This window comes from Pongo pygmaeus, chromosome 23, assembly GCF_028885625.2.
Source record: "Pongo pygmaeus isolate AG05252 chromosome 23, NHGRI_mPonPyg2-v2.0_pri, whole genome shotgun sequence".
NCBI lineage: Eukaryota > Metazoa > Chordata > Mammalia > Primates > Hominidae > Pongo > Pongo pygmaeus.
Genome location: NC_085931.1, coordinates 48,806,340 through 48,821,884, shown reverse-complemented (window position 1 = coordinate 48,821,884; position 15,545 = coordinate 48,806,340). Strand labels below are relative to the sequence as shown.

Below are 15,545 nucleotides of genomic sequence, written 5' to 3'. Positions count from 1 at the left end.
TAGCGAGCCCTTAGGGAGGTGTGAGCCCCCGAAACGGTGCAAGGTTTTGTGTGGAGAGTACACACATGCGTTTCTGGGAAAAGGGTCCACAGCTCTCATTCTCATTCTCAGCAGGCTCCACACTCAAAAAAGGTTAGAACCCTTGCTACAGAGCTGTGGGAACAAATAGGTGAGGGCACTCCTGAGCCCACTGTCCCCTAGGCAGGCTGCTTGGTATTTGCAGAGCTGAGAGCTGGGGCATGCTGGGACTGTGAAATTGCCCTGAGATGACCCACAGTCCTTAGCTGGGAAGCAAGGCCTGTGTCTCCTGCAGCATCCTCCATCCCTGGAGCCATGGATCCAGGAGAACTGGCCCGTGGGGAGGTGGAGAATCTATTGTTGACTCCCTGCCTGGCCATGTAGACAGTGAACCAAAGGCTTGACTGAAGGTGGCTTATAGGTCAGTCATCAAACACTTGCCAGACAGCCATGTAGACAGCCAATCTGTCTCACCCCATTTCCAGCCAGGATATTTCCTGTAACCCCAATTGTGTCTGAAGAGCCAGCCAGATGAAGTCGGCCCCAGACACTGGAGTGAGTCAGAAAACACCCAAGTGGTCCCTGAGCTGGCTGGACTGGGCAGGATAGAGAGCTCAGTGGTCCCTGAGCTGGCCATGGGCCAGGGCAGGAAAGAGAGCTCAGCTGAGGTTGTCCTCGCAGGGGTGAGTTCTGCTGGTTGCTGACTGCTCTGCGAATTACTGAAGAGTCAGGGAGGTGCGGAGGAAGGCTTAGGAGATGGCAGGAAGAAGAAACTCAAATTTGTTGATTTCACCTTGCAGGTTAAGATCCTTTGCCTTATACTTCGCGTTTCTTTCATGTTAGAAATATTGGGCAGGGCGCAGTGGCTCATGCGTGTAATCCTAACACTTTGGGAGGCCAAGGCGGGTGGATCACCTGAGGTCAGGAGTTCAAGACCAGCCTGGCCAACACGACGAAACCCCGTCTCTACCAAAAATACAAAAATTAGCCAGACGTGGTGGCGTGTGCCTGTAATTCCAGCTACTTGGGAGGCTGAGGCCGGAGCATCACTTGAACCCAGGAGGTGGAGGTTGCAGTGAGCCAAGATTCAGCCAGTTCACTCCAGCCCGGGCAAAAGAGCAAGACTCCATCTCAAAAAAAAAAGAAAGAAATATTGACTTATTGACTTAGTGCTTGCTATGTGCTAGGCAGTGTTCTAGGTGGGAGGACAGCAGGGAATGAAAGGATAAGCTCCCTGCCCTTGCCCACCTGCAAACAGTGGGAAGCGCTTGGAGAGAAATACAGATCCTCACAACCATCCTGTAAGATATGTGGCCTTGGCCAGGCGCGGTGGCTCACACCTGTAATCCCAGCGCTTTGGGAGGCCAAGGCAGGTGCATCACTTGAGTCCAGGAGTTTGAGACCAGCCTAGCCAACATGGTGGAACCCTGTCTCTACTAAAAATACAAAAATTAGCCGGCTGTGATGGCAGGCGCATGTAATCCCAGCTACTTGGGAAGCTGAGGCAGGAGAATCGCTTAAGCCCGGGAGGCGGAGGTTGCAGTGAACTGAGATTGGGCCACTGTACTCCAGCCTGGGCGACAGCCAGACTCTGTCTCAAAAAAAAAAAAAAAAAAAAAAAAAAAGCTATGTGGCCTTCTTGCTGCCTTTTGTAGGTGGGAAACGGTCACCCAGCCAAGCAGCTGGGGCTGAAACCTGTATCTATCCCCAAAGTTCATGCTGTTTCTGCCATTCCCGAAATTTAGAACTTTCTCCCAACCTGTTTCCTAAAACAGAGGGCAGCATTTGTTGAGCTCCTACTATGTGCTAGCACGGACTTTATTCAAGCCCTTTGATTTAGTGTTTGGAATAAAGTATTAGGTAGCCCGTGTTATTTATTGCTCTCCTTCTCTATCTTAGAGATGCAGGAAATTGAGGCTGAGAGAGAGAAAGTAACTTGCTTGAGGCTACGCAGCTGGTAAGTAGAGCCCAGCCCAGGTCTAGCATCCTCTCTGCCAGGTTTCCAAAGTGCAATGTCCCCAGTGCTCCCGGGACACAGTTGGTAGAAACTGATGGGCCTTACCAAGTGAATGCCTTGGTCTCTGATCAGCAGGGCATTCCCAGGGACAGGGAACGTCTTGAGCACCAAGATATGCACCTAGTCACCTGAGGAAAGAGAAAGGACTACACAGGGGGGTGGGGCTGAGCTGGGTGTGGAGTGGTCCTTGAGGGTCTTGGTGAATGGGTAGGGGGAGCAGCATGAGCCAGGCCTCAGGGAAGCACAACCAGGAGATGGCCTGGAAAAAGTACTGGATCCGGGAGGGTTCTAACCCAGCCAGAGAGGGAGGTGGGACAGGCTAGGAAGTCTCAAGTTCTGAAGATTGGCCTTGGCAGGCAGAAACCAGGTAAAGTGGGCAGTTGCATCCTTAGCCCCGAGCAGGCACCAAGGTTTCTGGCTCTGGGTGTGACCTCAGTCTGGGGAAAAGCCCCTACCCCCACCAGGACCACCCGCTCCCCAGACTACTTCAGATGCTGAGCCCAAGCTGGGGCAGGAAGCTAGACTGAAACCTAAGGTAATCCCAACAAAGTCCCTGGTTCCCTCCAACTGTGGGGCCAAAGGGGAATGACAGCCAAACCCCCATGCGACTCTCAAATCTGAGCCCTCAGTGCCCACAAGAAGATTCGATCAGCACACTTTCCACATGGGGAAAAGGGCTCAGAGAAGTGCAAGAGCCCTGCCTGATGCCCCAGAGCAGGGCTCCAGGCCCAGAGTATTTCCTTGTCCCTGTGCTCAGAGGGCAGCAGCTGGCTTTGGAAGCCCAGGAGGATGGCCCGTATCCACAGATGCACTTGGCAGTGAAGCGCGCCCAGAGGGACAGAGGCAGTTGAGTCGCGCCTCCTCCACTGGGTTGTGAGGGCCTGAGAAAGCCCATGAGACATTGCATGAAGCTGGTGCCAGACTGTGAACAACTGAGGAGGCTTCCCTCTGGAAGGATCCGCAGTGCCTGGAATGAAACCTGGCTCAGACAGAGCTCAGTTGAGCAGATCACTGAGGTGTGGAGAGGTCAGGGCTGCCAAGCGCAGTAGTCTGGATTCAAAGCCAACAGCATGGCTCCAGAGTCTCTGCCTTAGCCCCTGCATCAACCGCCTCTCAGAGTTGCCCTTGCAGGCTCATCAGATGCCTAGGCCAGTGCCCTCCCCTATACCACAGTTGGCCAGGGCCAGGGAAGCTTGGGGAGCCCCAGAGCACCCCCCAATATTCCAGCCTAATCCTGGCACCCCTGCCCCTCACCACCCTTTCTGCTTCAACCTTGCCTCCTACACAGAGCCTGGGCCACTTAACTTGGCACCAAACAGATGCCTTAATAAATCAGAGTCTGATCTTCTTGAGCCAGAAGCAATTTTACCCCCTGCTCAGCCTCTCCCTCTGGCCTCATGCCATCTTGTATTCAGCCAGTGGCTCACAAATGAACCTACGTCAGGGCTGAAGAACTGGTGTTCATGAATAGGAAACCTCAGGGTCATTAACTGGTGTTTATTTCCCCAGATGCACACCTTGAAGTTGACAGATGATGCTGTTCCTGCCAGCCTCAGGCAGAGGAGATAGGTTAACTTGCCTGCTCTCTGCAGGGCTGAGTTACAGCCTTGCCACTGTGGCTGCCTAGGGTAGGGTGAGGGGGATGAGGTCACCTTTGCACATTTCAAATTCCTCCCTCCTCCTCAACCAATTCCTTCCTGCCTCGTCTCCCATGGCTTCCATTAAAGATCACGGAACCAAAATCAGACAAACCTGAGTTAAACCCCAGTTCTGTTTCTGGCTAGCTCTGTGATCTTGGACAAGCTACTTAATCTTCAAGCCTCAGTTTCTCCATCTTCAATCTCTAAAGCTGATGAGGCATAAGTTCCAGACATAGGCCTGAAACGTGGCACGTACTCAGAGTACACCACTATTCTGCGGGCACCCTCACCATGACCACCAAAACTGTCCCCCTCAGTTATCCCCACTGCCACCCCCAAATAGCCCAAGCCAGAAGTCTGGGGTGTCATCTGGGACACCTCTCTCCTCCTTACCCTCCAACAGTCACCAAGTCCTAGCAATTGTACCTCCTAAGTGGCTGACCCATCTGTCTACGTCTCCCCACCACTTCCAATGCCTCTGTGTCTTTCTCTCTGGATTCTCACACCAGCCTCCCGACTGATCTCTCTGCTCCAGTCGGCACACTCTCTACTTCCTCCCTATGAAAGCCTGCCTGGGCAGCCAGAAAGAGCTCCCTAAAGAGTAAATCTTTTTTTTTTTTTTTTTTTTTTTTTTTGAGACAGAGTCTTTCTCTGTCACCCAGGCTGGAGTGCAGTGGTGCGATCTTGGCTCACTGCAACCTCTGCTGCCTGGGTTCAAGCGATTCTCCTGCCTCAGCCTCCCGAGTAGCTGGGATTACAGGTGTGTGCCACCGAGCCCAACTAATTTTTTTTTGTATTTTTAGTAGAGACGGGGTTTCAGCATCTTGGCCAAGCTGGTCTTGAACTCCTGACCTCGTATCCACCCGTCTCAGCCTCCCAAAATGCTAGGATTACAAGCGTGAGCCACTGCGCCAGGCCCCCTAAAGAGTAATTTTTTTTTTTTTTTTTGAGATGGAGTCTCGCTCTGTCCCCCAGGCTGGAGTGCAGTGGCGTGATCTTGGCTCACTGGAAGCTCTGTCTCCCGGGTTCACGCCATTTTCCTGTCTCAGCCTCCCCAGTAGCTGGGACTACAGGCGCCTGCCACCACGCCCAGCTAATTTTTTGTATTTTTAGTAGAGATGGTGTTTCACTGTGTTAGCCAGGATGGTCTCAATCTCCTGACCTCGTGATCTGGCCAGGCCTCTTCTTAAGAGATTTGCACAAACAGGAAGGTAAGAAGGTTGTAGAATCCAAACCTCCTTCCAACTAAGAAAAGTGCCTTTCCAGGTCCCCAGGGCTGCCCCAGGCTCAGCCCTACACTTGGCAGAGGGCTCAGATCAGGAGGGTTCTCTCAGGCCCTGGGGAGCAGTGACCAGGACTCATTCAGCCTCCACTCTGACCCTCTTGCCTGCCTTGGGCTCTACTGGACACACAGTTCTCTCCTGAATTATTATTATTACGACCATCTGCTCTTCCAAGTATTTCATTAGCCCCCTGAAGCAAACCTCGGAGCCTCGGGAACCAAGCCCAAGCCTGGCAGCAGGCCATCCATCTTCCTGCCAAGTCCACGGCAAAAATATCTTCCCAGTCCTAGGCCAGGCCTCGTTGGCTTTCCTCAACAGAGCTCACGGAGCAGACTCTTTACCGGTCTCCTCACTTCCAAGAAGGGCCCAGGAGAACCCACCTGATCTGAGTCCTCTGCCAAGTCTAGGCCTCCATCCCAGCTTGTACACAGCAGCCCTGGGGGCTTTCTGACCTGCACATCTGATAGGCCCCCTCCTCTCCTGAAAACCTTCAGTGGCATCACCATCTGCCTGAAGGATGAAGCTTGTGCCCTCCAGGACTCCCCTGCCCCAATCTCTCCCTGCCTCAGCTGCAGGAGCCACTTACTGCCCTGCACGTCCCCTGCCTTGCACAGGCTGTTGCTCTACCTGGCATGCCCCTCCCCACCTTTCTCCAAGAAAATACATGTCAAATGTCACCTCTGAGCCGGGCGCGGTGGCTCACACCTGTAATCCCAGCACTTTGGGAGGCCAATGCGGGCGGATCACTTGAGGTCAGGAGTTCAAGACCAGCCTGGCCAACACGGTGAAATCCCATCTCTACCAAAAAATAAAAATAAAAATAAAAAATACAAAAATTAGCCAGGTGTGGTGGCATATGCCTATAGTCCCAGCTAGTCGGGAGGCTGAGGCAGGAGAATCGCTTGAACCTGGGAGGCGGAGGTTGTATTGAGCCAAGATTGTGCCACTGCACTGCAGCCTGGATAACTCTCTCTCTCTCTCAATAATGATAATAATAATAGAAAAAAAAAAGAAAAAGTTACACAGCCATGGGTTTGTATCAACCTCTGCCAAACACCAGCAGTGTGGCAAATCACTAAATCTCTATGATCCTTGATTTCTACATCTGTAAAATGGGGCTAAACGGCCGGGCACAGTGGTTCACGCCTGTTATCCCAGCACTCTGGGAGGCCGAGGCGGACGGATCACCTGCGGTCAGGAGTTCAAGACCAGCCTGTCCAAAATGGTGAAACCCCGTCTCTATTAAAAAAAAAAAAAATTAGTCGGATGTGGTGGTGGGCACCTGTAATCCCAGCTACTCTGGAGGCTGAGGCAGGAGAATTGCTTGAACCAGGGGGACGGAGGTTGCAGTGAGCCGAGATGGCGCCACTGTACTCCAGCCTAGGCAACAAGACTCTGTCTCTAAAAGACAAAAAAAAAAAAAAAAAAAAAGGGAAGGGTTAATCATATCTATTTGCAAAGCTGTTTTGACAAAGAATGTAGCATGAGGCATATGGTACCTGCTTAATAAATATTATTTTTAGAGACAAGGTCTTGCTTTGCTGCCTAGGCTGGAATGCAGTGGCGTGATCATAGCTCCCTGCAGCCTTGAATTCCTGCCTCAAGCGATCCTCCCGCCTCGACCTCCCAAAACGCTGAGATTACAGGCATGAGCCAAGAGCCTGGTCTCACTTAAATATTAGCCATTTATTAGCTGTTGATGTTAAATTACCTAGGACTGAGCTTGGAACCAAGAAGGAGATAAGAGGTGGTGGAGGAAGCAGGGCCTAGGTGTCACCCAGTTGGAAGGATGGGCAGAGGGACTGCCAGGCTGGCTCTGGGCAGGCTCTGGGGGCTGCCCTGCTGGGGATGGGCTGTGCTGTCCATATTCACACCCATGGGTGTCCACTGGGCTGGTGCTCCGCTGTGGAGCGGGGACAAGTCGCTCCACTCAACGCCCCTCAGAGAGCTCGTGGCATTGCCCCATCCCTGGCCCGGTGGCGTCCGGCCTTCGGAGAACGGGAGTGAGACAGACGGACACAGGCAGAGTCCAGGCGGCAGGGTTTATTCTGGTCCTCGGGCAGCCTCTCTGCCGTGGGCGGGTCCCTCCCCGGGCTCCGGGCCCCGGCCGCCACCAGCCAGCAGCCTCCCGCTAGGCTGGACGTCTCCGGGGCAGCCGGGTGGGCCCGAGGACGCGGGGCGGACGCGACGCAGGGCGCGGCGGGCGCGGTGGCGGCGTCGGCGCCCGCACGGCCACATGCGGCGGAAGCGCGCGCGGAAGTGGCGCGAGGCGAGCGCGTAGACGAGCGGGTTGAGGCAGGAGTTGGCGTAGGCCAGGCAGTGCGAGGCCAGGCGGCAGGCGTAGGTGGCCGGGCTGAAGGCGAAGGGGCCGTACCAGAAGCACAGGATGAGCGCGTGGTGCGGACCCCAGCAGAGAGCGTAGAGCGCGGCCACCGCCAGCATAGCGCGCCCCGCGCGGCCCGTCGCCCTTCGCCGCGCCTCGGCCGCCGCCGCGCCCGCGGGACCCACGGCGGCCCACAGGAAGCGCAGCGTGCGCCCGTAGGCCAGGCTCACCACGGCCACGGGCAGCAGGTAGCCGGCAGCGAAGGTGGCCACGTCCAGGGCGCGGCGGCGCGCGTCCTCCCAGGCGGGCACGCAGAGCTCCAGCGCGCCGTAGCGCACGGTGCCGTAGTAGCTGAGGTAGGGCGCCGAGAAGAGCGCCGCCAGCAGCCACACCAGCCCCACCGCGGCACGGGCGTTGCGCGGCGTGCGCAGGGCGCGCGAGCGCAGCGGGTGCCGCACGGCCAGGTACCTGCGGAGGGCGCCGGGTCAGCGTGGTGGGAGGTGCCCTCCCGCAGGGGCCCGCGCCACGTCCCGCGCCGGGGCCCTGCTGCCCGGTGCGCCTCCTGTGAACCGTGGGGGACGTGGCGGGGATTAAGGGTGTGAACGCGCAAGGTGCTTAGAGCAGTGCCTGGCACCTAGCAAGGGCCCGATCCCGGTGAGTTGTTACTTCTAGGATTATTTTATGGATGCGTCAGATGAGGCCCAGAGAGAAGTGACTTGCCCAGGGTCATCAGCTAGAGTGAGCCTGGATTTGATCCCAAGTTTCAAGCAGTGGAAGCAGATGTGTGTACAGCTGCGCCAGGTGTGGCAGTTAGAAAATAGCTGGGCTGGGCGCGGTGGCTTACGCCTGTAATCCCAACACTTGGGAGGCCGAGGCGGGTGGATCACCTGGGGTTAGGGGTTCGAGACCAGCCTGTCCAACATGGCAAAACCCCGTCTCTACTAAAAAATACAAAAAATTAGCCAGGTGTGGTGGCCTGTAATCCCAGCTACTCGGGAGGCTGTGGCAAGAGAATCGCTGGAACCCAGGAGGCAGAGGTTGCAGTGAGCCGAGATCCAAAAAAAAAAAAAAAAAAAAAAAAGACAAAAAACTGATGAACGCATTCGTGAGCTTCTTTTGCGATTCATTTCGCGCTTACAGAGCACTTACTATGTGCCAGACCCTGTGCTGCCACTTGAGACTCAGAGGCGTTCTCTGGAAGCTCACAGTGGAGGAGGGGAAGGGCAAGATAGTCCCCTCAAGCATGCCCTGCAGGTGCCCAGAGGCTGCTTGCGAGAAGTCAGGGAGCTTTTGTTTCCTCCCACCCACTTCCCTTTCTGGTCCCCCACTCTCTCCTTCCTAAGGCCAATGAGGATCTGTTCAGGACTCCTCCCCCAACCCCCGCCCCCACAGCCCTGCCCAGCCAGGCCCCAGGCACAGCGCACCTGTCCACGGAGACAGCAGCCAGCGTGAAGCTGCTGGCGTACATGGTGAGGTAGATGAGCAGGTGCACGGCCTTGCAGACGAGGGCCCCGAAGAGCCAGGCATCCAGCGTGTAGATGGTGGCCTGGAAGGGCACGCAGCACAGGATGAAGCAGAGGTCAGCCACCGCCAGGTTGAGGATGAACAGATCCGTGGTGCTGCCGGGCTCCTGCCAGGCACTCGGGCCAGGCTGCAGGAGCACTGCCAGCACCAGCCCATTGCCCACTGTGCCCAGCAGGAAGATTAGGGCAAAGACCACAGGCACTGCCACGGCCCCCACACTCCCTGGGCTGTCCAGTGAAATGTTCTGGGCATCAGCCATCTCCCCATCAGACGGGCACCTGGGAAGAGAAGCTGGAATCCTCAGGCAAGAGCCCCCAGTTCTGGTTGCTTGACCCCGGAATCTAGCTCCCCCGACCTGGGTCTGGCCAGGTGTTCTGGGCTGGAAGCTCGTGGGAGATGGAGGAGGGGAGAGCAGAGCCAAAGTCATCTCTGAGTGCCACTGTATGAGCAAGCTCGTGGTGTTCAAGGGGTGAGAGTTCCTCAGTTTCCTAAGGAACACCCCTAGAGTCCTGCCTGAAGGACTCCCTAGGTATTTGAGGGACACTTTCAACCCGTGAGGCTGGGGAAGGCACAAGGGAAGTAGGATGAAGATATGGCGATGGTGGGAGGGGCCAAACCCAGAAACTGGTATATATTCCTTCTCAATAGGGATCTGAAGTTTAGGGGAGACCCTGGGACATGGGTTTAGGGCTTTCTCTGGCTACAAGCTGTAGCCTCAGCAAAACACGGGTAACATCCCTGAGTCATTGGAGGGTCCAGTATAGTGAGATCACCACAATGGCAAAACTGGGAAGACCGTGTAGGTCACTGCTCCCTCTCTGCACATAGGGAAATCGAGGCTCAGAGAGGGGACGTGGGAGGGTAATATCACACTCGAAATGGCAGCTCTGGGGCTGTTGCCACCCTAGTATCCTGCCTCTTAAGCTAGAGTGCTCATGTGAGAGCCTGTAACAGGTGGTGCCTCTGACAACCCGTGTGTGCACACCACACCCATGCTCACCCCCATCCCACTCTACAGCCCATGTCTCCTACTACCTGTGGATCTCCTTGCAGGCTTGAGATCACTGGGGTGGTTAGACAAAGTAGGGGAAAGGGGGGCCAGGCAGGGAGTAGGGAAGAAAGGCAATGTCTGCCCCCACCCCAGCACCCAGCATGCAGTAGGTCTCCAAAGCCCATGATGGGCAACACCCACCTCCGCCTTGGGCAGTGGGCTTGATCCTGGGTGGAATGGCCGGGCTGGGTGGGCCTCCTGGTTCAGCGGCTGCCCCTCGGTGCCTCCCTGCAGGTACTGGTCTGCCTTCTACTTCTCCCCCTTCGCCTTTAAGGCCCCTCCTCTCCTCTGCCCCCTCTGGGGAGCCGGAGTTGGGCACTCCCTCTGGAGTAGCCACTGGCCACTTCCTCCTCAGTCCCTGATTTCCCCCAGGTGGCAGGCTCTTCTGCCTGGCTCTTCTCTGCCTCTCTGCGTTGCTGCTGCCTTTTCCTCTCTCTGCAGCCAGTAACCCATTGATCTCGCTCTCTGTGATTTGCTTTGTAGTTAACCCCTCTGTGCCCAGGGCCCAGCCAGTCTCTGGCACTCCTACCTCCTGTGGCCCAGCCTGATGACTCCATCCCCTATCCCTGCACCTTCTTGCTCCAATCCATGTTTAGAAAAGGTTCCTAGGCCGGGCATGGTGGCTCACGTCTGTAATCCCAGCACTTTGGGAGCCCGAGGCAGGCAGATCACTCGAGGCCAGGAATTCGAGACCAGCCTGGCCAATGTGGCGAAACCTTGTCTCTACTAAAAATACAAAAATTAATTGAGCGTGGTGGCGGGCGCCTGTAATCTCAGCTACTCTGGAGGCTGAGGCAGAAGAATCGCTTGAACCTGGGAAGTGGAGGTTGCAGTGAGCCAAGATGACGCCACTGCACTCCAGCCTAGGTGGAGTGAGACATTGTCTCAAAAAAAAAAAAAAAAAAAAGAGGCTGGGCGCGGTGGCTCACGCCTGTAATCCCAGCACTTTGGGAGGCCAAGGCAGGTGGATCATGAGGTCGGGAGTTCAAGACCAGCCTGGCCAAGATGATGAAACTCCATGTCTACTAAAAATACAAAAATTAGCCGGGTGTGGTGGCGGGCACCTGTAATCCCAGCTGCTTGGGAGGCTGAGGCAGAGAATTGCTTGAAGCCAGCGGTTAGAGGTTGCAGTGAGCCAAGATCATGCCACTGCACTCCAGCCTGGGCGACAGAGTGAGACTCCGTCTCAAAAAAAAAAAAAGGATTCCTAGTTTTGACTGGGGTTTCCTGGAGTGGGAAACCAGGACTTGAGTCTCCTTTCAGCAGACTCCAGAGACTCCTCCCTCAGGCTCTGCAAATCCTGAGATCCTTCTCTGGAAGCTCTTTCCAGAGCCTTAGTCCAGCTGGAGCCCAGCTGGTTTAGGTACCTGTCCAAAAAGTCTGGCTTTACCTGATAGCAACGGGGAACTACTAAGATTCTAGAGCAGAGACATGACCTGCACATTTTCTTTCTTTCTTTTTTTTTCCCCACATTGTCTTTTGTAAGAAGTTTGTTATGGGCCAGGCGCAGCGGCTCACACCTGTAATCCTAGCACTTTGGGAGGCCGAGGTGGGCGGATCATCTGAGGTCAAGAGTTCGAGACCAGACTGGCCAACATGGCAAAACCCTGCCTCTACTAAAAATACAAAAATTAGCTGGGCATGGTGGCTCACACCTGTAATCCCAGCTACTCAGGAGGCTGAGGCACGAGAATCGCTTGAACCCGGGAGGTGGTGGTTGCAGTGAGCCGAGATCGCTCACACTCCAGACTGGGCAACAGAGCGAGACTCTGTCTCAAAAAAAAAAAAAAAAAAAAAAAAAAGAGAATGTATTATTGCCCAGGGTGAAAAGGATGGACAGAGGGGGGGAGATTTGATGAGTGACCTGTTAGGAGCCTCTCGTCTAGGCAAGAGCCAAAGAGATGAACAGGTCTTGGTGAACAGCTGTGTGATTCAGTCATGGAGTTCTGTCCTGAACTGCGTGGAGAAGGAGGGGCCACATGGCCAAATGCCTCCAGAGGGTTAGGGAGGCTAGCACCTGGGGAGCAAGATACACTGGATTCAGCAACGAGGAGGCTGCTGGTAAACTGGACAGGTGTATTGAGGGCAAAAGGCAGTCTGCAGTGAGTTAAGGAAGGGAGGGGAGAGGTGGAGGGGCTGAGTGTAGTGTTTTTAGAAGCTGGGGGTGGGGTTGGGGAGCATCAAGGGGAAGTGAGTAAGGGGAGAGAAAACAGCGTTAGGGGCGCTGATGGAGCCAGGACTCGCATCCTAGGCTGGAGGAGCTAGGGTAGATGCTCAGAACTAGCTCCTCAAGGCCAGGCATGGTGGCTCCTGTCTGTAATCCCAGCACTTTGGGAGGCCAAGGCAGGTGGATCACTTGAGGTCAGGAGTTCAAGACCAGCCTGGCCAACATGGTGAAACCCATCTCTACTAAAAATTAGCCAGGTATGGCGGTGCACACCTGTAATCCCAGCTACTTGGGAGGCTGAGGCAGGAGAATGGCTTGAGCCCGGGAGACAGAGGTTGCAGTGAGCGGAGACTGTGCCACTGCACTCCAGCCTGGGCAACAGAGCAAGACTCGAAAAAAAAAAAAAAAAAAAAAGAACTAGCTCCTCAAAGGCTCCGGGGTTTTCACAAGGGCTCAGAGGTGCCTCTATAAAGCCTGATGTCACCTTCTTTAGATGCAGAAAATCCTCAATTTTTGGAAGCAGAGTCTCACGGAATTGAAACTATTAGGAATCTAATCTAGACTTGCCAAACCTGAATTCAGAACCTTCAGAATTGAATTAATTTTTTTTTTTTTTTGAGACAGAGTCTCGCTCTGTTGCCCAGGCTGGAGTGCAGTGGTGCGATCTCAGCTCACTGCAAGTGCAAGCTCCGCCTCCCAGGTTCATGCCATTCTCCCATCTCAGCCTCCCGAGTAGTTGGGACTACAGGCGCCTGCCACCACGCCTGGCTAATTTTTTTGTATTTTTAGTAGAGACGGGCTTTCACCGTTTTAGCCAGGATGGTCTCGGTCTCCTGACCTCGTGATCCACCCGCCTCGGCCTCCCAAAGTGCTGGGATTACAGGCGTGAGCCACCGCGCCCGGCCAGAATTGAATTAATTCTGAATTGAATTCAGAATTGAATTGCACAACGGAATTGTAGACTCTTATGACCCCTGAATGGCGAGACTCAGCTTGGTGGGATTTTAGAACCTTTGACAGATCTGCAACCACTGTGTGAAAGTAACGCACCCTTAGACTCCCAGAAGCCTGGACGAATGTGCATGCCTGAACCCTGGAACGGGCTGGAAAGCATCTGAGATTCATGACTTTGCACTCCTGGCCCTTGGGAGCCCCCTGCCCATAAGGTCCTTCTTGGCCTAGGGCGATGAGCTCCCAGCAGCGGCAAGGCTAAGCTGATATGAGAGCGGAGGTGGAGGGAAGGAGGAAGGAACAGGCGGCCATAAAGAGCGCGGCCGTGAGCCTAGACCTCGGGTGCGCCCGGTGCCACCTCCATCCACTCCTACTGCCGCTTCTGGTAGCCCGCGGCCCTGAACCCCGTGCGCGACGCAGAGAACAAGGACATTGCGCTCTTGGAGCGGTCCCCAGAGCCTCTGATTCTGCAGAACGCGGACTTGCAGCTGATCCACGGCCGGCCCTCCCGCCCCGCGTGGCCCTACAGCTTGTCGTGGGCGGCCAGCGACTACCGGTAGGCGCCCAAGCCGAAACACGTGCACCCAGAGCGGCTGCTGCGCCTCCTACGGACACCTTCTGGATGACTGCGGAAGAAGCGCGGCGGCGGACCAGGGCTGGTGCAGCAGGACACGCTGAGCCGCGGGTTGGCCAACGGCGTGGAGCCCTACCGCGACCAGCTAGCCCAGGGGGTCGCGGCGCTGCCACCGCGGCAGCGCAACGCCAGCGGCGGCTCCTGGGAGCCACAGGGGCGGCGACGCACTTTCTGCGCCGTTGTCTGGACCTCGCCTCGTGCCGCCTCACGTCGGTCTGGGTGGACGTGGGCCCTCTGTTCTGGCCCCGCCGGGTGCACCACACCGACTGCCACACGTCACCCAGCGGCTGCCCGTGGCGCTTAACATGAGCTGCCGGCTAGCGCAGACCATGCTCATCAAGCTGCTGGCTCGACATTACTGGTTGAGCCCTTGTGCACATCCCCTGCTGCAGCGCGCCTGGTGCCACGTGCCCTACTCGGTGGCGGCGGGCTGCAAATGTTCCTGCCGCAAATGTGGCCACAGCTACCCCAGCCAGGCTGCCTTCCACCTTCACACTGGCCCCCACCCCCACCCCCCCAGCTCCTGGACCCCAGCAGCAAGGTCCTCCAGATCGCAGGCTAGGATTCCCTGAATCCCAGCTTTCAGATCCTGCAGGGTTGGGCCAGAGCCCAGCTCATACTGTTCATCCCAAGATAACGGGCAAATGGGTGGGCTGGAGGTGCAGGACGCCAGAGAGAGACGTAGAGCTAGTTTCATGTCGTTAATGATAAAAGGCCTTTTCATCCTCTGCCCCAAGCAAACTAAGAGCTTCCCAATGTCACACCACGCTGACGGTGGAGCTGCGAGGACTCCACTCCCCACCCCACAAGGGGTCCACAAGGCTGCCAGGGAGAGACCGCCCTCCTCCCGCAGGCCCCTCCAACAGGAGAGGGGTGAGCCATTGTGGGGCGCAAGGGAGGATGGGGCCTCAGCAGCAGCAAATCGCCCCTCCTGGCCTTGACTGCTGGGCAGCCCGAACAGCCGCGGCCCAAGGCCCCCAGTCTGGAGGGGCGGGGCGAGCCGGCGGCCGCGGCCCGTGCTCGCAGCACCCCCTGGCGGCTGATCATCGTAGGCCTTGGAATGAGCGAGATGGAAAGGCCTCAGACCTCAAGACGTAGTGGCAGGAGGACTGAGGCACACACAGGGACTGGGGCTTGCCAAAGGCAGAGTAAGGCAGGGAGAGAGTGGACTTGAACACAGGTTCCCCGACTGTCCGGAGCTTCCCCAGGGGTGATCCTCATTCTTTTCTTTTGGGCCTGAATCCTCTGCCTCTCCTTCCAAACATGGACACCCAGCCTCCTCCTATCTGGGCAGCGACAGAACATCTTCCAATGGGGAGAAGGAAGAAGCTAGACTCTAAGACTAGACTCAGGGGCTGCAGAGTAGCGGGCAGTGGCAGGGTAAAGGGCCTGTGGGGCTAGTTCTCAGCAGCCCTCCACAGCAGCACAGAAACTACCCGAGACAAACGGTGGCCCGTGCCTATCTCCCAAAGGCCTGGGTCCCAGCTTTTTTTTTTTTTTTTTTTTTTTTTGAGACAGACTTCTGCTCTTTTGCCCAGGCTGGAGTGCAATGGCATGATCTTGGCTCACTGCAACCTCCACCTCCCTGGTTCAAGCGATTCTCCTGCCTCAGCCTCCTGAGTAGCTGGGATTACAGGCATACGCCACCACGCCCAGCTAATTTCGTATTTTTAGTAGAGACGGGGTTTCTCCATGTTGGTCAGGCTGGTCTCCAACTCCCCACCTCAGGTGATCCGCCCGCCTTGGCCTCCCAAAGTGCTAGGATTACAGGTGTGAGCCACCGTGCCCGGCCACTGGGTCCCATCTTAATCTAGGGAAAGAGGTCAGTGGAGATCTGCAGTCCTCAGGAGCCTCCCCTCAGAGCCCTGGCTCCTGCCTGATTCTTCAATCGGCCACAGGACTGGGCCTGTCCAGACACAATAAAGCAGACCAGAGTG

General features: G+C 56.0%; 1 protein-coding gene across 1 annotated transcript; it reads right to left on the bottom strand.

Moving 5' to 3' along the window:
- Window positions 1–6,693: 6,693 nt before the first annotated feature.
- On the bottom strand, window positions 6,694–10,511 carry GALR3 (galanin receptor 3). Its single transcript, XM_054469862.2, has 2 exons — window positions 8,706–10,511; window positions 6,694–7,749 (listed from the first exon to the last, which is right to left on the bottom strand). Exons 1-2 carry the CDS (start codon window positions 9,230–9,232, stop codon window positions 7,002–7,004), a joined length of 1,275 nt encoding a protein of 424 aa, XP_054325837.1. The 5' UTR covers window positions 9,233–10,511; the 3' UTR covers window positions 6,694–7,001.
- Window positions 10,512–15,545: the final 5,034 nt, after the last annotated feature.